At 34.3% G+C, this 24,268-nt stretch overlaps 1 protein-coding gene across 6 annotated transcripts in view; it reads right to left on the bottom strand.

The window, feature by feature from the left end:
• Positions 1–1,375: 1,375 nt before the first annotated feature.
• LOC138317936 (homeobox protein SIX1-like) overlaps positions 1,376–24,268 on the bottom strand; it is a 48,355-nt gene continuing 25,462 nt past the window's right edge. For 2 of the 6 annotated variants that reach the window (XM_069259915.1, XM_069259914.1), the window contains 2 exons: positions 4,275–4,932; positions 1,376–2,691 (listed from right to left, as the gene is read on the bottom strand). In XM_069259915.1, the coding sequence (XP_069116016.1) occupies positions 2,349–2,691; positions 4,275–4,932 (1,001 nt within the window). In that variant the 3' untranslated portion in view covers positions 1,376–2,348. Of the gene's footprint in view, positions 2,692–4,274; positions 4,933–6,601; positions 6,626–7,212; positions 8,113–8,520; positions 8,665–24,268 lie in introns of those variants that run through there. The other 4 variants (XM_069259916.1, XM_069259913.1, XM_069259912.1 and 1 more) reach the window with 4 other exon arrangements.

Raw genomic sequence — 24,268 nt, 5'->3', positions numbered from 1 at the left:
AAGCATTCCCTTTATATTTACAAGGTAGAGACGGTAAGTAGGTCTTTGTTATCAAACAGCTCTATAGTGGAAATTCAGAGTAAAAAAATCAACAATAAGTGATGTTTTCTCTTAATATTCTTAATAACGTTATGACTTATAAATAAAATTGAAATTGAAGTTTATACCACTATAAAATAAATGTTTTACCGAAAATACTTTTAAAAGTGTCTGTTGTCAGATCATTTCGCCCTACCTTTCCTTAATCTAGATTTCACCCTGGTTTAATAGAGGGCTAATTTCACACATGGCAACATTCACGCAAGTTACAGAAATGAGATCAGACAACGTACCAATGGAGTCTTCGCAAATGTAAATTTGGTGTGTTACCTATTGAAATATAACCTTCCAACTTTATCTTACCATTAAAAAATATCATTAATTTATGTCAAACATTTTTTACAAATAAAGAAAATATAAATACATATGATGTGTTTTAAAACATAATATCTAAATTGCATACAAAATATATTTGTTGTTATCAAAGACTAAATACATATTCAGAAAATCACGTTTACACCCTAACCAATTATACCCAGACATACTTAACATTTTTGACCTAGAGCTATTTAATGACATAATTATCACATTTTAAAAGATAAATCTTATCACATACATTTTGTAATTAACTTTCAAGCACGTACTAAAGCCGATGTGTTGTTTATTTCTTATTAATCACTGAAGTACATAGTCATATGTATCATATTTCTGCTCTGTCTGTATATGCTAGTTGTCTTCATCAAATTTACACATCGACTAACTGAGTTTGAAATTTTACTTATATAAATAAACATCTGATTTCTCGGTCTCTGAGTTATACAAGTTCACCGAATTCACATAACAACATATCTATTTTTATTTTATGACATTTCAATGCATGGAGTTGGAAGATTTTAGCACACTTGTGTAATTCAATCTTTAAATCAATTTAAATTTGCATTAAATTTACACATATGTAAATGTTGACGTTGTGTTAGACATTTGAATTTATTTAAAGCCTCGTTTGAAAATTGTGTTTATTTTTGAATTGTTAAAGCAAATTACCTTAGTATCTTGTCTTTCGTTCAATGTCACAGTAAATGCAACGATTCAGAAAAAAATCAGTTTTAAGCATCGACTTTGCTTGTAGGCGTTACACGAGATGTATACCATGAACCCGCGATATATGCGTTGCCTTACGTATATAAATGAACCAACAATTTTTTTAAACGGGCTTATACTATACAACAGGGTTTGGACACAAATGATCACAAGTAGATTAATAAAAGAACAATTCAATTTTTTCATAATTATTTAATTTAATACATGCTTCAATAATGAAACTAACAAGAACATATCAGTTTGATTGTATTTATTAATAATAATGAGTGGTAGGTGCTCTTGTCAGAAAATCGGTTAAAGTTGAAGTTTATTTTTTGTGTTGTGTCCCACTTTGTGAAATCACAGAAAACCATTGATAAACTTGAAAGTATCTAGAATCATCAATAGTTAGTTACACAAAGAAGATTTAGACAAGAAAACAAAAATGTTTATCATTTAGTCAAATTTTCTACATTAACACAGTTAAGAATTAAAACTTTTTACGTTTTAATCAATAATAATATCTCTAAAAATTGTTTTTGGATTAGTCGAAAAATCATGGTATATTTAAAACACTGGTATTAAGGAAAGTTATAGCTTTATGAAAAGGAAATGTAAAGTTTGAGTTGTTACTTTGGGTACACACACGAATAAACCTACACATGTAATGGAATTGCACTTGGTCTATCATCTAATGATTAAGTTCTAATATATTTTGATTTTCTGCAAAATAATTTTTGAAATAATACACATGCCCCGCAGAAAATAACATAAAGGAAAGCTGAATGGATAATTCCATCACACAGACTTGGTCTTTTGAACATCCAACCAAGCACGTAACATTTTCACAGACAACACATAATATATCATGTTTAAAATGAGTTTTCTCCCTTTGTCGCACTCTCTTTTATATGATATTAATCTCGGCTTAATCCATGTATAATCTCCACATTTGGAAGCAAACGTAGTGTCAGGTGATTATTGGCAAGCAAGCATGGCCGCCATGTTGCCCGGAAGCAGACATTTTTATTTCTGGCAGTACTTCCGGTCCATATCCGAGCATGCGCAAAATCTAAAGATTTGATTAATGTTATAATTATGGCACACTAGAACTTGTACCACGTCTTGGTAAACATTGATCTCACAACTATTCACAGACAAATATATCATGAATGAATTTTCACACGTTTTTAGTACTTTGTTATAATTTTTAAGTTGGTGTCTAGTTCTCATAGTGTCTGATAGTCATGAAGAAGTCCAACATCTTGGTTTGAACCATTTGTGACAGAAAGCACCCCACTTCCGGGAGGAGGTCCAGTGTTCCCGATGCTAGGATGTAAATGCGCATTTGGCATTGCTTTTTGAAGATCAGCGTAAACTGAGTTGTGAGGATGGGTATGGGTATGCGAATTGGGAGTTTCTTGAGGCTCCAGTTTTGTCTGTATGTGTTGTGGTACGGACATGGCATCATCACTTAAATCGTCCTTAGTTGTGTCACTTTGGGGAGATCCGACATCTTGTCCAAGCTGATGGCCACCTTGGGAGTGATCGCTGAAATAGACGGAACCCTCTCTGTAAATAAAATAGGCAGGAAGAGTTGGAGTATATGTAAGCAACTAAAATGCGTTAAAAACATAGCAGCATACTGATTAATGATTAAAACATAATAAAATGCCTAATAATAAGAACAAAATAAAAAATGGCTGATTATAATAAACATAACATATACTTGTTAGTGGTAGCAGTGCATTGCTGCTCATGCTTTGGGTAAGAAATTTTATAAACATTAGTAAGATAATTATCATAATGTTATAAAAATGTAATGCGGGTTTGAATTTATAATTATTTATGGCATTAATTAATCTTAGAATTAAAATAAAGATAAAAAGCGCTTGCAATTACGAAAACAATGTCAATAAATTAAACAAAGGAAACAGAAATGATACATTTTAATGGCCATACATAATTTATACATTGCATAATATTTATAATGCAAATATAATTAAAAAGAAAATTCGGGTATAAAATCCAAAATTTTACAAAAACCATTATTAAACATATATACATAATTTAAACATAATATGAAATTCGCTTTTAAAATCTTTTATCACAAATATTTAATTTCCTTCTAATTAAAGGAGATGGAGACCATGTGGGGAAAACATGACAAGGCTAGTGTATGGGAAAAAAGTATCAATCTGTCACAATTTTATAAAAGATAGGAGGACTTGTCAAACAAATATAAAAAAATTCTTATTTTCTTAGATCAATATAAGACCCCCATGGGGGGAGGGGGATCACTCTCACGTACCCTCCCAATATCTATTTTTAGATCTAGGACATCCTTCTAGAACATATGAGCGCCAGGAGCACACACAAATATACAGTATATTCTAGTTTTTGCTGGGACAAAATATGTTTGAATCCAACTCCCTCCCCCAGCACCCAATACTGAGATTCTGGACCCTTCGGGGCCAAACCGAGACAAGGGATATCGCCTTACTCTAAGTCAAATTACCACCTTGCTACCCTAGTTATGTCATTAGGCTTGAAGAATACAAACGCTTTTGTGCGCTAGAGAAAATAAGCAGGTATCGGGTTCTCGACAGTGTAATTCGATACCACTGGTAGTCTCGACCCTCTGTACCAGAAATAGAAAGTTGGAGCGGTTCTCGGTTCTCGTCTGCTTGGGATGGGGAGGCAGTTATTCTCTATAGTGTATATAGGGCATCCATGTTGAAACAAGACATCCATCTTGAATCATGAGAAACATAAAGTTTCGTCCGGTTTGCTGACAGACAACAGTTTGTGATAGTTTTTATAGAAGTTTGGTTGTATAAGGGAGAGGGTGGTAGAGGGGGGGGACTACCTAGTTCTGATAAGGTAGAGAAAGTTTTAGTTTTAATCACGTGTTGTGTATGTGTGTGTGTGTCGTGGAAGGGGGGGGGGGTGTAACGGGACGTTGTCCAAGAGTTTTAGAATATGGTTTTGGAGATACGTAACAGTTGTCAGAAAATTATAGAATGTAGGGTTTAGGTGTACTAGGTGTTGGGAGCACGGGATAGGAGATGGTGACCACGGGGAAGAGTGATGGTGATGAAGGGGGGAGGGATAAAATAAATCGGGTAATAAAATAAATGGGTTGGATATCTTACCGATCCTTGACTTCGGCAGCTCTGTCCCTCTGACGTCTGTTCTTGAACCAGTTACTGACTTGTGTGGTGGTCAGCCCCGTCCCCTCAGCCAGCTCCCGCTTTTCCCGGGGGGATGGGTAGGGGTTGTGTGAATACCAGTCCCTAAGTACATTCCTGGATTTCTCTTTAAAGCAATAACTTGTCTCTTCCCCGTCCCAAATAGTCCTGGGGAGGGGGAACTTCCTTCTCACGCGGTACTTCCCTACAGCTCCTAAAGGTCTACCCCGAAGTTTCTCGGCCTCTATGTAATGTGCCTTCAGCCACAGAGCCTGGAGTTTAGGATGGTTATGGGGCGAAAAGTTATTAATTTCAAGAATTTTATAAAGTTCTTTAAAGTTTCCTCTATGGAACGCCACAACAGCCTTAGCTTTTAATACACTTTCATTTTTGTGTAAATGTTCACACGCGGGTAATGACCATAAGAATCTGGCCAGTCTGTCAATGTTTCCTCCCTGTTGTAAAACTTCACAAACACAAGCTACCTGTTCCTGAGTAAATCCGAAGGATGGAAGCATCGCCGGAGACGGCGACCCGACTCCGGAGGACGGAGCAGGTTCGTGCAACATCGGATGGTCCGCGTAGGGTCCAACGGCTGCCCCGTTCCCAGGTCTAAAATGCACTGTTAAAAGAAGAAAACAACAATTTCAGTGTGTTGTGATATTGAATCTGTCTATTCTAAACCTAGCCCCATGCTATACAGTATGACTGAGTGTAATGGTTGAACGGGCTTCGTTCATTGGTCGGTTCGACGACCTACACCGTATATCGTTATTCACACGAAGGCTGAGAAAATTGATCTCCAAGGCAACAGTGTCAATCATGAAACCCAACACCAGAGGGGGCGGGCATCGGCCTGAAAACGACTTGGAACGATTCAAGCAGGGGTTTTGATTTAATGTCTAGTATTTACTCTACAGCTGATCAATTTACTAAAAAATGTACACACAGTTAAAAATGGCAGACGACCAGCCTCGCTTGAAAGCAACTCGGGTGTGCATGTTACAAGGACAATGAGTAAATTATGTCTGTTTTTATTCTATTGTGTTTCCCCATTCTCTCGCACATCGGTGTATATTCTAGCGAACACAACAATAGGTGATTTCGCTGTGAAATTAGGCACATGGCCGATTTCATCTACGCCTCTATGTAAACTCCTGAATACGATACAAACTCTTCCCGGGGCTATATGTCTCCAAGTAGATCGCTCAGTAAAAAAATATTTAAAATAACACCGAAAATTTTAAGTATCAATATTTCTTTACTATATATTTAGCATGAAATAATTTTTAGATAATGTTTCCTTTATCAACGAAATGTTCTTTAAATAATCACGTCGACCCAGGTTGTTGTTAATATAACAGGCAAATAGCGAGAGGACGGAAGCCCGGTATTGTCATTGGAAGTGACATGTTTACCGAGACAATATTTGGAATTGACTAGAAGTATTAAGGACTTGTCCCACGGGGAATCGACAACTACAACAGATGCTTGAGACTGACAAAAGATTGGCCCAACAGGATAGTGATTTGGGCAATACATTAAATTAACCACAATTTCATTATCTTTGTCCGCTGTTAATAAATTCAATATTTCAGAAATATAATCGTTATAAATACAGCAACATTTACGGACAATTTATGAGTACCGGTGCATCTTTATTTTTATGTATAAAATTGTGTAAAATCAACAAATTTACTTATTATCTGGTTTTCTGGTTTTAAATAAATATATAAAAATTATATATAACAAAACATTGGTTAATTTAAACTATCTAATACAGTGTTTTTACACACATACATGTACATATACATTATTATTATTATTATTTATTTATTTACATTTTTATGCGCGACTTTTTTCGAACTATGCTATAAATATCGAATGTCACAACACAAGTGTGTTTGTAAATAAGTCATGTGATAATTAATTGTTTAGTAGCACATATGATAAATATTTTTCACTAACATAATGTGTCAAATATGACACAATATCTAAATTTATATTTGTTGTATAAATAAATATTTCATTTTAGAAACATTTTATAAATAACATTTATATATGTATATATTCATTTTACTTGATAAACATATAAAATGTTTTACCAATAATACCGATATGTTTATGAACATATGACGTTCTGTTCTAGGCATAAATGTTTTTTATTTATCATAATTTTCAAGAATTATTCTAAAGCAATTATTTTAATTAGATATCATTATATTGATTTAAAATTATCATATAATAAAATATATATTTTCCTAGACACCACTTTGACATGTTGTACATACCAGGATTTTAGTTGACAAATTAACACCGACTAAGATTGACACGAAATCCAACACAAAATATGACAATACACAGACAGATTTTAACAGTCAACCGATTCAGCTACCAGTGGAACTATAAAGATCTTCTCGCCCTCGAAGACACGATTTAAGTCAACACAGAACTAAAATTAGCTTCTTTAATGCGCCACCTCAGAAAATTACACAGTCAATATTGCCCTTCGAACCTTGTAAACATACAAGGCATTCAAGCACATTTGAACTAACCTTCGACGCAGAAATGTAAACAACGAGATTCACAAATACCTGTAATCCCTTGGCGAGGGATCCGTTCTTGTAATGTTGATTTAGTATAAAATTCTCCTCCACAATAATTCAGGGGTATTATATTTCAAATATATTTATAAAAATCAAACATTTATACACTGCGAAAAGAATTTCATCAATAGAGAAAAACACTTGATTTGTTTAAATCCACCAGAATTAGTATTTTCACATAAAGATTTTAAATCCGGGGGTGTATTTTAGACTTTAAAGCTATGTTGACATTGTTTATTGACGGCTAATTATAGAGTTTACACAGGAAATTATCCAAGTTGTCCTCAAATCGTTACCTTTCTCGTCCATGAAATCCCATTCTAAAGGAAACTCCTCGTCGTCATCGGAAACAGACATGGCGAATTCCAGGATTTTGATTCCTTTAGTCGTTATAAAAGAATTGTTTTCTGGTGGTAAGCACTCGTGCACAAATATATAAATTATATATATAGACCGTGGCCTATACTAGAGAGAGCTATATATTGCCTGGAGACCGCTGGAATCTGTACCAGTCCTCGCCGAGTACATGTGTGTGTATGTGTATGTACACATTTGCTTGCTCCAGATGAAATGGACATTGATGGGATTTTCAGGGATATTTAGATACCAACATCCCCTACCACAGCATGTGTTAGAAGATGTAGGGGTATATATCCTGGAAACATCTGTACCGACTGATAGACTGGACGGACCCTGAATGCCCCTCCCAGCGGGGGTCGACACCTAATCTGCCTGTCACCCTCCGGGGGTCAATCGAACCCCTAGTGACCACGACTGATGACCAATCCCCTCCGGCTTCGCTGGGTGGTCAGTCTGCAGACTGACTGGTAGACTAACCGACCTGATGTATTGTCTTACGTAATTCACTGCTCCGTGTATACAGATGGACACAGGGGACGGATGTCAATATTCGGAGAGATCACATCCGTGTCACAAAGTTGGTTCAGCAAACAGCAATGTTCTGTTTTCTGATGCGGATAAATGCTGTTCAATCATGCATGAATAATTTTACTAAATCGATTTTAGCTTTTGTCTATGTGTAGAACAATAAAAGATACATGTGTATAATCCCTGTCGTATGTATTTGAAGTAGTATAATGTGCGTTTCTGTGTTGCTTTGTTTTGCTTTTCTCTGTTCAATAAGTCAACCACACAGGTGAATTTCCAGCTGCCGAAGCCAGTCACCAAAACAATACACACGCATATCAAATTACATTTCATTAATCTTCAAACGAACATATCTATACATCATTTATCAATATTGTGTTTCAATGATTGAATACAGTCATCACAATTGTATGTATTTTTTCTGTAAAAATAGAAGCAACTTTCCCCCTGTATACCCAACCCTCCCAGCCGACATAATGTAAGTACATGTATACACAAACCGGTATTTCGAATTAGGATCAGATGTTGCGGGCATGTGTTTCAGCTAATAAAATGAAACCCGACACCCCGTAAGCTGATAGGGGCCTCAGCTGGCTAGAGTAGAAGTCCGCAAGTTATTTCCCCATGATTAAATACACACGATATGTAACTTGGGAAAATACCAACTATTCAATCGGAGTCCTTTTCACAAAAATATATGAACATTTCGTATTTACCCCGAGTAACTCCATTTGTTTACGTCGCCTCTAAGTTGAATTCCCATAGCAGAAATACGGAAATCGATCCCAAAGGTGTAAATAATGCCCAAGTTATTCAAATCCACGTTTTACCTACCCGGTGCTTTAGTACAACACATGTGTGATAAATGCAGCTATGAGTGTACACTTTAACATAAATTGTCACGTGACCGAAATCTACAAATCAATTCAGATTCACAAGAAGGATCCAGCTTTGATCTAATATCATGATTAGTTTTAAAGCAACGCGTCTTGCACTGTACCCAATTATCTTGTCACCGGGCCTTTAAGATATTGTCAATGGATTCGGTGAGTGGGTGGTGATATTTATACACATTGAAAAATAGAGATATTAGGATATGCTTCTGGTAGACATAAGGTGGAAATGATATGTAATTTACATAACATTTTTTGATATAGAAGCTATTTTTTTTTTATAAAAAAGTAAATAATCCATTAGTAAAATAATTATATTGAAGTTTAAGTTGCTCAAATCCTGTTTCATCCCTATAATGCTGAGGTTCTATTTGTTCTCGCGAAGCGTTTGATCTCACCTGTATAATCAATAGTGCCGATTGTTATAAAATCAATTGTTCCTTTCAGAGGATCTCAAATCTAACCTGACCTATTTATCCTGATTAGGAGATTCGTTGTAGTACCAATCAGACCTGTAAAATCGCCTAAATAATTGTTACAGATACGAATTAAATATACATTAATATAATAAAAATTCGACATTGGTATTTGATCTAATTAGTCCTAATTACCCAAGTATAGTAGTAGCATAAGTTCACATCGAACCCGGAAGTAAGTGGCTATAGAAGTTGATAATTGATAATTAAAATGATGAAATGATGAAAGAAATGAACACGGAACGAAACATGGTACAGTCATTAAGTTGTCTGTTTATTTAATTAAAAATAACTTTAAAAAATACTACAATGTGATACATCTTGAAATGATGCCATCTAGAATTCACTTGATAAACTTATAGAAGCATTTATAAATGCCAACATGTGGATGGTTTCCAAGCGTAAATTTAATCTGATTGATATTGTTTGCATGTAAACTATTCTTAAACTGATGTTTACAATTTAATAGGTCATTTCATGCTGTGACGTCATCAGTTTTAGCACTCCATGACACGTGATGTTATTCGCGGCATGCACTATACGTCACATTGTTGCACGTGCGAGTACAGCAACAGTACATAAATGCTAAAACTTCACACGCGTGGTAGTCTTGTCGTTGTGTACTTTATATTCTCGTCAATAATGACGTATTGTTCCATATAATTGGACAATACAATCAAGGATAGGTAATAAGACAATGCTCCATAAGATATTAACACTTCATAACATCTGGCTTTACCTACAGCTGATCTCAAAGTGCACTTCTTCTACTTATGACTGCATAACATTATGTTTGTTTATTGTTTTATTATATGTTTTATTATGTGCTTTCGAAACTCTACCTAGCACCGAAGTCATGTATCTATTTACCCAATACGATAAAATGACATAAATGTATTTCATGGAGGAAATTGACTGATGTTCATACGACCTACATGTGCTAAGAATTTATGAACTGCAATAAACTCTCTCAAACTACTAGACAGTTTGTGGATTAAACTTAGATTTTACCGTGAATTAATTAAGATTTTGCTTAAAAGGTGTATTAATAATTTTAAATCGTGGGACTGTAATGTTGTGTCAGCGAGGCACCAGGTACTTGTCACAGACCGCTTAGCACCTATACTATAGCTGGTCAGTGTTCTATTAATTGAAGCCGTACAGCAGTAAAGTGGACGGTAGACATAACGAAACACCCAAAATTAGTAAATTTCTTCTCGTTATTTCTCTAGGATGTGTGACCTAGCTTGACCTAGATTAGTATCGCAGATCATATGTAATGCAGAAGACGATTGCTCTTCCAGATCTCCTGGTTCAATAATTTTACGCTGCTTTAGGAGTCTATTACAACAGTTTTAGTTTCTGTTAATGTTATATATTTTGACTTTTGCTGCTTTTGTATTTTTCGAGAAATGTAAGAAAAAAATAATGACACAATTGAAATGGTTTCAAGTCAATTTCGACGCATTTTCAGTTGCCAAAACATTATCATGTAGTTTATACATTTCCATAATGGATAGCGGAATGCTTTTTAGACAGTTGTATATTTAACACAAAAGTGCAAAATGCTTAATTTGATGGTCACCGATATATTAGACTAATATATAATGTTGTGTAGCTATGTGTACATGGGTATAAAACAATTATGGCGGTCTCTTGTTTAATTTGCGGAGATTTTATCAAGCCGCTTTCCTTTCTCTCACAGCACGATTAATGTTTTATAAACGATCATAGTTTCGCTGTTTTTTCTCTCTCTAGAATTAAGTTGTCTACGATAGAATTGCTAGGAGCGAAAACAACTGTGCATTTAAATCAAATCTTGCACCGAAAGACACAAAAAGAAATGAAGTTTGTATATCTGATTCCGCGAATCATCATAAAACAGAGACAAATTTCCAAACATTCCACGATGAAATTATTATTAGACAAGGGATGCCGCAAATAAAAGGCGAAAACTAGCTTGATGTTTTGTCATTTATTCATTATATAGACCTGTACAATGCAAGTAATGTTAATGTCCTTGTACAATGTCAATTTCCACATGTAACTCATTTTCCTGCTTTTGAATACCCTGGTAGATAGCACGATTTCTGAATCACCTAAATCAGCATGTTCACAACAGTAATGATGTAGCAAAGTAATAATATGTTTCCGAGACAATCAAAGAGTCAGTGTCATTGTATATATTTTGCGAATATGTAAATACTAAATTGCTTATATGCATGTTTTGTGCATTTAAGTATGAAATTGAACACGACGATGGATGCTGAAAAGCGGTTAGTGTTGTTACCAGTATGTCAGGAGAAGAAGAGTTAAACACTGGTTCATTACAGTTATCACAAGGATAAGGATAAATGCCCCATTTATATCGCCATATTGTGCGAATTAGCCCAGACTTAGCACTTCCAATGATGCCACGCCCTCTATTTACCTATCATCCTATCCCTCTATACTATGTCCATGGGAACGTGTCTGATTTTACTATCAAAAAGCTAAAAAGAAATAAATCATTTTTCACCCGCAATATTTCAAGATCATGTCTAAACCAAATTAACATTTCAAGAGATTCTTTGAAATATGATTCGATAATCTATCATTATATCTTCGACATTAAAACCTCATTATTAAGAGATCACCCAGCTCCACAAGTCATTCGTTATACAGCTATTGATAACGACAGACGGATAGGCCTGTATCCTATTCAAGCCTACAAAGTTGATGAATAAAAAACTTGCGGAATGAGCGCCGTGCTGTGATCACCTCTGTTTTTAAGCCTTTGCGGTAGGTCGCCTTTAGTTTTTGTCGTTATGGGGCTCAGACCACCCCGAATGCCCTTCGCTCGTTGACGCAGATATTCCTCGAGAACCCAAAATTTTCACATTGGGTTATTAGCGTTAGAGTTCTCGTACCGCCCGTTATATAGCCGGGGGCTCCATCTCCTACGATTATCAGTATAACTCACTGCTTTATGAATTGGATTTTTTATGCCACACACAGGAATTTTTGAAGCTGTCATGAAGGCATTTATAGCGGTAGATTTATTTGTTTCGCATAACGTATGTAATTTTCATAACTTTAAGATCGTAACCATCTCCCGAAAATCGTCAACGCCATTAACGTTACGAGAAAACCAAGTGAAAGTTTTACATCATAAAATTTAACCGTTTTTTAATGAAATTATTTAAGTAGTGAAAAAAAATCAATTTTATTTAAAGAGTTATTCCCCTTCGTATTTGATTGTTCTTTTTTTGGACATAAATTATTTTTTTATATAAATATTAATAAACTGCATGAACTTCAAATTAAATAGTTTGGAAGCGTTTAATTCAAGGAATATACGAGTTTTGTTCACGTGTGGCGAATTTTAGAGTTAATTTAACGTGAGTACCATGTGGGATGTGTTGAATATTATATTTCCTGTTTATTTGTGAAGGCAGGAGAAAAAATCTCTAATATATGATGCGGTTATTTTCTGCCTGTGTGGCAGACGAAGGACTTCCTCTAATAGCGTACAGCATATCTAATTTGGCCTATCACGTCGAACATCGATTGTCCCTGTCTGTCAAAATCACGCACCGTTTGGTAAATAGGAAACAGTTCTTCTAAAGTGTTTCTCCGCGTGTGAGGGGGAGACCGAGCAGTCCCGATCCCTGTATATATGGGAGAAACCGCCGAACCTGTTCACGCTGTGTTTTAGTCTCTTCTGGAGTTCGCGTAAACATTATCTGCCGATTTCGGTTGAAATTAATTCTTGGATAAAACAGAATGAAATAGGTTCTTTGTCAATACATGACAAGTAGATGATTGATTGAAGCAGACAGCAGGTCTAAAGAACCGCATGTCCGTCAGCTACACTAGAGAATATAAACATAACCGCCGAAAGATTAATTATGCTTCGGAAATTGTCGCACTATCGTTTAAGCGTATATTCCGATTTCGACTGATAGTAGCTTTCCATTTCCTTTGATGTAGTTGATGAAAAAAGACGAATGAATCATTTTGTAGAACTAGTAGGGCACAATGACATTTGAGTTGGTTATAAACCGATCTCTAATCTATTTATAGGAAGTATTGCGAGTAATTGTTTGTAAAATATTTGAAAATGCTAATATGAAACAAGGACGTGAAAACCTTGTCGTTCTACTTGTTAACATCAATTATACATGAACACATTACTTGTGTTTACATTTTAAATTGTACACGTTCAATTTTGTTTTTATTTTATGCAATAAGAAAATAACCATAAGAAAACCTCCGATCTGAGGTCAATACATAGCAATTTCCCCACATGGTTGCAATATTGGCCGCCCCAGAAATAGAGATGGAAAAACAGTGATAGGATAGAAGGTCAAATTTACCAAAAACAAAACGACTTAAACATTAGGAAGTTGTCAATTAAAGGATTTAGCTAAGTATATATTAAAAGATACTTACTGATACCAATATACATGACAGGGTCGTTTTATGTAAACATTATTTATTTCTCCCTAACAATAACGTTTGTATTGACCGTCTGCTTTTATTGAGAGATACAATGAAAACATTTGATATTGTTAAAAACCCATCAACATTAACAGTGTTAATTTTTAATGGCCGTCAGAATTAAATGCTCCATAAACATTTAAAAAAATACTCTTCAAAGAACAAGCTGACTGTCTATTTCGGTATCCCGGTTTAAATCATACAGTACGTCAGTTCTAAAGAATGAAGTAATAAAAGAAATATACATTTATACTATAAACGATATTTCAACTAGAAGGTGATTATTTATTATTGATAATCAACAGTTAACGAAATGATATTTGACTCCGGAGCATCAATATCCTTCGCTGCCAATGTTACATTTACGTATAATAGATACAAAAGGAACCCATAGGGACCCTGGCGTATTACACAGAACCTCACATTCTACCGGTGGTCACGTGGTGCTATCAAATTACGGTGGTATACTAGTCACCATTGTCATTGTGTGTGTGTCCGAGACTTGGGCGCTTCGCCGAGGGATCGTTATTGTAACCTGATACCGTCATCTCCACTCATTAAAACAACGACAGTGTCGCGAGGCAATATCCAAGGTTGACTCTGGATGTATGTCTGTGTGTCTATTTTCTCACCCAATGTCACGGGGTATAAAGGACTCGGTGAAATGGGTGTTGTATTTACCGAGGGTCGTTTCCGTTTTATTCACACACCTGCATTTCCAACTGTGCCTCGTAAATACACGAAAACCACGCGCATTAATGTGCGCGATCGTCAATCACGGGAAACCCGAGATCGTTAACTTTACATGATCATGCGTAGCTGCTACAGAACGCATTAATTTTCCTCACTTGCCGAAAGTTAGTATACTTTCTTGTCTACCGACAGTGGCACTTACACGGGGATATGTCCTTAGTAAAAACTTAGTAGCGAATATATATCAAATATACCGGGTAAGAGATTCGAGATTTAAATTCAACTTTTATATATAGAGCTGTATATTTTTGTAGGAGTAACAATTTTTTTATATTTAGTAATTTATGATTGATTTAACAGAAACTTTTTTTGGAACTAAGTCAGAGAACAACTTTAGTGATATAATTTTTAATGACTAATTAAAAAAATGTGTGATGTTACATTTGATTATACTATGGTATTTTTGTTGTTGAATGATATATTATTTGTTACATAATGCAATCTAGAACACGAAAATGGCAATTCTGGGTGATGAAAAAAAGCTATAAAAATATTCTTAAAACAATTTTTACCTAAAGGATAATGTTAATATTAGCATTTTGATTGTTTGAAATCATACATTCAGTGCTGTCTGTCTTTAATATTATGTAAGACAGACATGAATGTATGCAGATTTTCCAATAATTCCATATTTACTTCACAATTTTTCATACAATTCATAATACAGATATAAGTTTTTTTAAGTGTTTTTATCTACCGATATATTGACGTTTATTGTTACAACATTTCTTAGACTAAAACCTAAAATCATGTTTCTTCTTCTCAACCAATGGAAGAGGATACCATCGAAAGTTATTTTTTCTCATCTGATATGATGTTAATGACTTTATCATGACTCTCCTGTCAATGCTCATGTTTGATACATGAAACATATTTTTAAAATTGAATATATTTGTTATTCTTATATCCATATTCTGTAATTGTATGTAACCAAACCGCTTCATTTAGGAGAAAACATCTATATAATATTATACATTTATATATCATAATAAATTGCAGATGCTAACTTGTTTTTGGTATTTTTAATTTCTTATAGAATTGACAAGAGCGTTTTTAAAAAATGTTTGTGCACTCAAATGTTACATTTTTAAATTTATGTTTTTTTTAATAGTTTAAGAATACATCGGGAAAATTACTTATCTTTATAATTTAAGCACTCTGTGCTTCTGACAAGCTCAACCAATAGATCAATATCGAAAGTAATGAAACTAACCTTCAAAAGAATGAGCCTAGAGTTAAGTTTTATTGTTGTGTCATTTTAGCACTTTTATCCCTAAAAGTTAAAGTCACGGAAGAAAATTAAGACCAAGCTACTAAATTGTAAAAGAGTTACATCCCTTGGTCTCTGTTCCGCACAAGTATGTTAGAGCGTGATGGTACATAAACTGAGGCTAACGCTTCAGTTAAAACACACAAAGCTTCACATGTTTAATCTTTCAGACGAAGGTTAAACAAACAGACAAAAATCGACAATAAAACCAACGCTTAAAGTACAAACAATTAATTGTTATCATTTTAGAAGCATTTCAAGTGAATGAAAAAAAAATAGTCAGTGAATTAGAAAGGGGCGAAAAAGTGTTCCCTTTGATCTCCTGTTTATATTGCAAATAAATTCGTCAAAATGGAACTTGAATTTTTTTTTGTCTAAATAAGCTAATTGTAGTATATATCTAAACATGACAAGCCCAATTTATTGGCTACTCAGCAAAAACGCAATTCTGAGTTAATGATGAGTTTTAAAGATACATAAACTCAGAAAAATAATCAAATATTGTTTTTTTTCTGTAATTTATTTAAATAGCTATTCTTTATAAAGCAAACAAAAAAAATCTTTCTTTCTGCAGTTTTTTTTTCACTTTTCAATTTTCTGTCCAATGTCTCATATAGACAATGTACTTTACTTATCAAAACATATAATGCCATTTCACCTGTTCATAACGCATACATATTCTCTGAATAAAAAATCCACTTTGTTTATATTATTTTTACTTTGTAATTATAAAGATAATGATAATAATTTTGATTTATTTTACAATTAAACACAAAAAATGTACATTCAAAATTTGTATATATTTATGATTGATATTTTCAGGAAATGGTGTTCGGTATAAATATGCTTTCGTATAATTACCACCTAGTAATAATGCTCTAGGTAATGCCTCTTCTCAGATGCCGAGGACATGGGTAACTCGGTTATAAATACCAACGTTTTGTTGAAGTTCAACTATTCAGGTTAGTTGGATAAATTGTTTTCATAGCAAAGAAGCAGGGGAATTTTTAGCTGCACTTAGGTTTTTATTACTTGGACAGAAAATGTATAGTTGATCTATGACATATGTGAAAAAAAATAAGAAAATAGACAAAATTAAACAATGTTCAATAAATATTCAAATACATTTATAACTAGCATTGGGAGACATATGCAAGAACTATTAAACTGTATAATTACAGTATAAGCAATATGTCACATGAGCCAACTAAATTAGCATTATCAATGGAACGATGTTTGCAAATAATGACAACATCATATGAAATGTATGCATATATCTGAAGCATCATTGCAGAGAAAACAGCGCCAAAGTAATTTCGAGAAGAATGCGATATGAAGTGGAAAAAGCAATGTAGGCGTTAATTGAAACCAACGTTACTGTGATAAGATTTGGATCCGTCAATGACATTGTTCCGCTGTCAGGTTGGAGTTAAGATTGTTGTTGTTCCGATCAATTGTTCCACGCTTCATTAGCCAAATTTGAATCATTCTCACATGTTATCTTTTTCAAATTTACAGTTGTTATCAAAAGTCATTCAAAAACGAATAGCGAAATATGCTAGCAATTGATGCGTGTTTTGTGCATGAAATACAAGCGCACAAATGATAGTGACTATTTGGATGGGATGAAGGATAGCGATGGCAAGTAATGGGCCATTGCTACTCTGTCAAACGTAGCGAGGAAACTTCCTTAACCGCTCCAATCTACAATCTCCCCAACCTCATTCATCATTTGAATATGCGAAATTAGGAAAAGGCACAGGTAATTACGAGCTATGGTAATTTGGTTGTCAAGCATGCTACGTGGAATACGCCGAAACGTATTAGGTTTGCTTGTGATTTCGTCTTTGGGTCTATCATTACAATTCGCGATAAGGGATACTCGCCTCCAGAGAATTAAGGTGCTTCTACGACAGATATCAAAAATTAATAAATATAACATCGGAACAACTGTAATCAAATATGATTGATAAAGCAGTTTGTCGAGCAGATGATCACAGTGTCAAGACCATTTGTCATAAATATAACTTCTCGGCTAATTCAAGCGTCTTGATTACACAGAACATCCTATTTGCGCATAGGCATTATCTTGATATTCATCGCAATGTTCCATGATGGATCCTTGTTAGCCAAGCTACAATAGTGGATTCAATTTTCATACTTTGATAATACATACGAAAGCAACATCCTAAGGTCACATCAATATCACGAAGAAGTCACGGAAGTTGAACGACTTGCAGTTGCTTTAACGATAAGCGACCGGCTGTATTACCACAGACCGATGGCTATTACTCTCCGATATAGGGATATGCCAGAAGAAAATCAGAACGATTCTTAATATCTGATCAAAATACGTTAACTGGTGAAAGATAATATATCAGAAAATGGAAAAAGTCCGTTTTCTATTAAACTCACTTCGTCGAACGATGATAAGATGGGATATTCTCGATTTCTTTTGAAACAATGATACGCCCTATGACAGCTGAACAAACAGTCCTGTCCTGAAATGATTAAAGTATTTGTTACAATATCCAATTATTTTGAGTGACTGGGCTTGATCAGATATAAAACCGAGATGGATGACATCTATTTCATTGGTTTCGGCGGCAGAAAAAACCCAACATAACTAATATTCACGTAAGAGCCATAGACAAATATCTGACTAGTTTGTAATACATTTATGGTCAATTTTCATGCATAAATTGCATAATATGAGATTTCGTTCCGGTTCATTTGTGACCTTTCAACTTCAGAAATATTTTTTGTGCATATTTGACAGAGATTTGATGTTTTTGGTGAAGTATCGAGATCCATTGTCTTTGATTTACTCAAAACTACCATTTTGTTGTTTTAAAATAAGTTTCTATTATAATTTAATCACAACATGAGTAAACGGTTCTTTAAAATCAAGCGAAGTATGTAATAAATATACACACGATATAATTTAGTGTTGTCTTTAGTTCTTAATGCAATTATATATCAACGGAATAATTCCTTTTAACTGAAAAAATGGCTAAAAGAAAATACCGTTAAATATGTTTGTTTACAGTGAATATACTGTATAGAATGACGGAGCTGAATATATTGATGATTTCAAAAGAAGATAACTCTATTATTATCTTATGTATTTATCGATCGTATCAAAAAATAGATAATTATTCACTTTTGACCTCGTCTTACAGATAAAATGCGTGGTTGGGCCGCTTCGAGTTTAAGAGTCATTTCATTTTTACGGTATTACATAATATCAGTGTTGCATATTACCAATAATCAAGTTTTTAGGCTAAGTGCATTCGAGGCCCAGACATGGCGATGACAGAAACCCATTCAATCGGTAATGCATAAAAACGATTTCTATTTAAGCTCAACACGATCATATTTCCTTTCACAATGGTTAGTTTTGACGAAAACACTTGTTCGGCGTTTGGAACAAGAATGCGGATAACACCAAATTGTCCCAATGTTTCATTTCAACTTTGGCATGCCGAGTCGTGCTGTGTGGAAGACCGCGATGATTTAGTGCATATATCATTTGTTATGATGCATTGAACAACTTACTTTTGGCGAATCGACTCTGTTAATAGGTTTCTGCACGGTATATAGTCATCCATTCCTAATGGCCTTGATTATACTTTGGACAATTTTACAGCCCAACTGTAATTTGGATTGGATAATATCGCATCACGTGATCGGGGAATCTATTTCATTTTTGTATTATCACTAGCTTTTAGGTCATATAGCGGACGATCGGTTTCAACAAAATTCACAGAGGATTTGAATGTATTTAGTTATGACGTCTAGACATTTTAATGGTAATCCATATCCACAAGTGATCCGCCATTTTGCCTGTTGTGGTCCATGAAAGCTTATAGATATGTCATCTGGCAACGGGCTGTGATATTTCTTGCATAGTTAAATTGATATTGATGGACAATGGAACTGAATACCAAATTTGTATATAAGTTTTTCCCCCGAAAGCCAGTTACCATAAAGTTGGCTGAGTGCAAAGCAGATGACAAGGAAATTAGTCTACTACCGAAAATCAATTTCAATGGAGGTCGGAATTGTAAATCTAATATTACCGCAGTCACCAGATATGAACTATACCATGATTGATCTGCTTTTATATACTTGTATTATGTAGACTGCTTTTATATACTTGTATTATGTAAACTGCTTTTTATGCAATATAAATGATTGGGTTGAATTGTTCGGTATTCTCATTTGAGAGAGGTCCTTGTAATGATGGAACAATATTGCGGTTTATTAACTAATAAATTTTGAAACAAAACATGCCTATAGAAATGAACAGAAATGTCATATCATATTTCAATGTAGTAAATCGTATACAAATGACAGGGTATCACCGCTTTGATCGACTGGCTCATATTGCTCATTTAATGCTCATAACGCTACAAATGTCATCGTACTAAAACGAATCGACGTCAATCAGAAATTGACATAGATGTTTATATCCGTCAATCATTGTGGTTGTTATAATATTTCCTTTACAAATACATGTATGTCAATGTCATATGAGAAATCCGATTTAATTATAGAATAAATCACAGAAAAGAATAAAATGAAGGCGTGTGAAACTGCAAATGACACGGGTTGTTTCTGCTTTTTTCTATAATCATATTTGATTTCTTCGACAACCATGTCAATGTAGCATCGACAGGTATTTATCATTTTTTCCAAGAATTTGGTTGGTTACACAGTTATCACCTTGATCACAAACTAGATTTATGTAACATAAAGAGTTTGACAATAAGTGATGCAGAACTTGATTTATGTAACATAAAGTGTTTGACAATAAGTGATGCAGAACTAGATTCATGTAACATAAAGAGTTTGACAATAAGTGATGCAGAACTAGATTCATGTAACATAAAGTGTTTGCCAACAAGTGATGCAAATCGATGACGAATACTGATTATACAAACACGAAGGAAATAACAACACAAAAAAAGAAAATACAATACAAACTTACTCATGCTTATATCTACCTATGTTTGCGTGTTCATGCCTTCCTATATTTTGTGGGTGATTTGATTTCACAGCTTGTTATTTAAGGTCAAAATATCTATGACTAGTGACATGCAATGTGGATAATCTTCCATATGCATTTGCTTGCGAAAGTTTAATAGATCGGTGCTTATCTGAACAAAACATTCAACATTTATTCAATGATACACTGATTAATTAAGATGCAATTATTATTGTAAAATAATCTGGATTTAGATTTTTTCCAGGAGAGAGATTTTACAAACTGCAAACGCACATAATACTGGTAATTAAGGTTTAGCGGTATTCGCGTCAGTGAAAATTTTATTTAAGTTCATTTCGATAGCTTGTTATATACGAATTATAATTGCCTAAACGGTAAGTAAAGTGATTATATATTAATGATTAATGATTGGAAATACACAAGAGAGAAATAACCAAGATATATATGATACCAGTCCTAATAATTACGCTTCTCCAGTTCAATATTTAGTCTTAAGCATTCCTTTGAAATAGACGTTATTGATATTTTCATATCCATAATTATGGACATATTGATGTTAAAGGGATTTTAGGTCGTTTTCGGATGGTATCTTGTGTCTGTGTTGTATGTGAATATTGCCAATTCTTGCTTTCTAATCCATAGTTATAATTTTTACATTGCATGGTTATTTCCAGTCTCATCCTCAAACAATATGGAAAGAATTTCCCATGAGGGACGCAGTTTGTCCGCCACTTTCCGCCGGAATCTAAACTAAGGCTTTAGACACCATTAATGCTTTCACATGGAAGTCAAATTAGCTATTTCATCATCAGCGCGATCTCAGACAAATTCTTGTTTGTTTTGTAAATGAAACAGATATCCTGCGTTTGTTTTTATACACCGACCTGGTATAATATGATACCGAATCGACACTAGAGGCAGCGAGACTTCAAAAGATATTAGACATTTAATAGGATCAATTTCATGGAATCTTACGATTGTTCTAGGCATGTCAACGTTTTAAGATTATTATAAAATAGAGTCCCACTTCTGTATGTCCCATGGAACAGCCATCGTAGGGTAGTAGTGCTTATATACGGCTTTATGTTTAAACAATCGATGCTTCTTGACATTGATTTATAGAGGAATCATGCTGGGCCCGATCCATTTCGTTGCCAAACTGATATTATGCCTGCCAGTGGCATTTAGAAGCATTAATTGTCCGTTGACTTTTATAACACCTACCGAATAGATTTGGAAATCAACCTTTCTATCCCGTACAAAATATATTCAATTATAATACAAGTTACAAATTATAAAGTAGTTATAAAGAAAGTTTCACCGCCTGCTGGTGTATGGGAGATTGGTGTCTTAAGTGACCGCATTTCTGCAACAAAAGAACGAAGCAAAGTTGTTCGTTAAAACGTATTACCTTGAATTTTGTACGCTTTAGTTTTGGGTAATTGTAAACACATATATTGGATTTCATTTCACAAACTATCTGTTCTATAACAAACATGTTTGTGATTTCGACACTTGAATATGTTTGTTGATAGAAAACGGAGATGTTGCAACATCTTTGAAAATAATTCAATAAGTATTCACTTTTGCAGAAGTTGGTTATGTTCTTGGATTAGCATGTGTTTGAAAGGATGCTTAAAACGGCAAATATGTTCGTCGATGGAAAGGTTTACAACGCTTTGGTAGATAGCTCTGGATGTCGTTTACAGGTGCAATATATCTTTCTATGTGTACAAGTGAAGGTCGCCTCCACCAGACAAATGAGATTGGTTCTGTGCTGAATACCATAGAAAAAAACGAGACAGGCGATAATACTTCATTCCATAGCAAGTTTAGAACCTAATAGAGATAAGTACGCAGAAAATCTAAGGAACTATTCACAAAAAATAAATCTCTCTCCAAGGTCTTTTCAGTTTTGTCTATCAAATCGTAATTTCAAATCGCTACATCGCATAGGCAATGAGTCCGGATTTTCTTTACAGCTGTCAGGTTTTGTATTTAAACGGTCTTGGGAGCTTCCGCAGTAATAATTCAAATCAAATCATGAATTCCGATTGAACATCGTGTAAATTTTCTAGACTTTCCCAATTTCTGCGGTTATAAATTTACCCCATTCTATTACTTTGTGACAAAGGAAACTATTATTGAGTGATAGCTAGGGATGTATGATATTGTTAAGCAAGGTATCAGGGGTTTCGCTTGACCCGGAGATATCTGTCAAAGTCGAAGCTACGTGAATGGAGAAACCTCAATTAGGAAATAATGTATGGTGACAGGATCAGAGAGCAGCAACGAAGTGTCACCTACAGCTGCGGCCGGTAACTATGAACACCCAATATCCAACGCATGCTCAGAACCATACCACAGACAGCGTGGGATAGCCGCATGTACACCCGTCGTTTGGGGCGGTGGGCGGGGCAGACGTGGCTTATGCTGTCACCTAGATACCAAATGTTTATCCGCGGGCGTTTTTATAAAAAACGCCCAATTCTTTAGAGAGCCATTGAGTATTAAAACGATACCCTCGTATTTTAAAAAAGATACTTTTTAAAGTCACATTGTGGACGCAATCTTCCGTAAACGCATGTTCCTATTTTACTGGTATTTTATCTTAATGCAGACATCCATATTAATCATTAAGCTGCAATTTTAAATCAATTGTTCAATTTCATGTATTCAACATTGAGTGAAATTGATTTGGTTGGTTTATTTTATTTACTACGTAAAACTTTATATTTGAAATGTCTGGACGAATTTGGCGGGAGGAACTTTTATATATTTACATATAGTCACGTGATCTTTATTTTACCATTATCCCAAACTTCAGTAACGATTTGTGGAGTTTAAAAATGAGAAACAAATACATATTTTTATTGACAATTTTATTTCACAATTTCATTAACTTGTGTACAGTTTAATGTAATGTAACTTTGTTATATGTTATGAAACCGATAACATCATCGTTCCTCGTCATCTAAGTTAATGTAGCTGTCGCGGAATTATGACGACAACAATTTTCCCATTAGATAAATACTCTTATTAAGATGATTACGGTAAATTTGGTGTTTTGCTCGATCGTATAATAATTAAATCAGGGGTATCATATGTTTTGTTGTATTGTGTTTATCCGTTCTAGTGTACGGGGAGATTGACGTGATAATGTCACGTATAGAACTGTAACTTTGTATAAAACAGTGGTCAACCGTGCTCACATTATTCTGCCAGACTGAGCAGTAATTGCGAACATCTGGGTATAAGGAAATACCTACCTGTTTATAGTTTTTAACTTAGGTTGGATTAAATCTATTTAATCGGAAAAGGCAATGTCAAATATTTACACATATGACACACATTGAAAATATTCATAGATGTTTGTTTATCACAACACAAATAAATATTCAGTAAATGGTGTTTAGCTATCAGTTTCAACCAAGTAATATAAGGAATTATTTTTCTCTTATGCCATTTTTTAAAAGTATAATTAATTTTTTTCCTGTATTTATATTTGTTCTGTTTGAAGGATTAACATTTTCTTCGGCAAATTATCACCAACATACATGGTTGAATATGAATTATAAT

The sequence above is a fragment of the Argopecten irradians genome, chromosome 3 (assembly GCF_041381155.1).
Source record: "Argopecten irradians isolate NY chromosome 3, Ai_NY, whole genome shotgun sequence".
NCBI classification, from domain to species: Eukaryota; Metazoa; Mollusca; class Bivalvia; order Pectinida; family Pectinidae; genus Argopecten; species Argopecten irradians.
The sequence above is the reverse complement of the archived record's forward strand: the minus strand, read 5'-3'. Positions and strand labels throughout refer to the sequence as shown.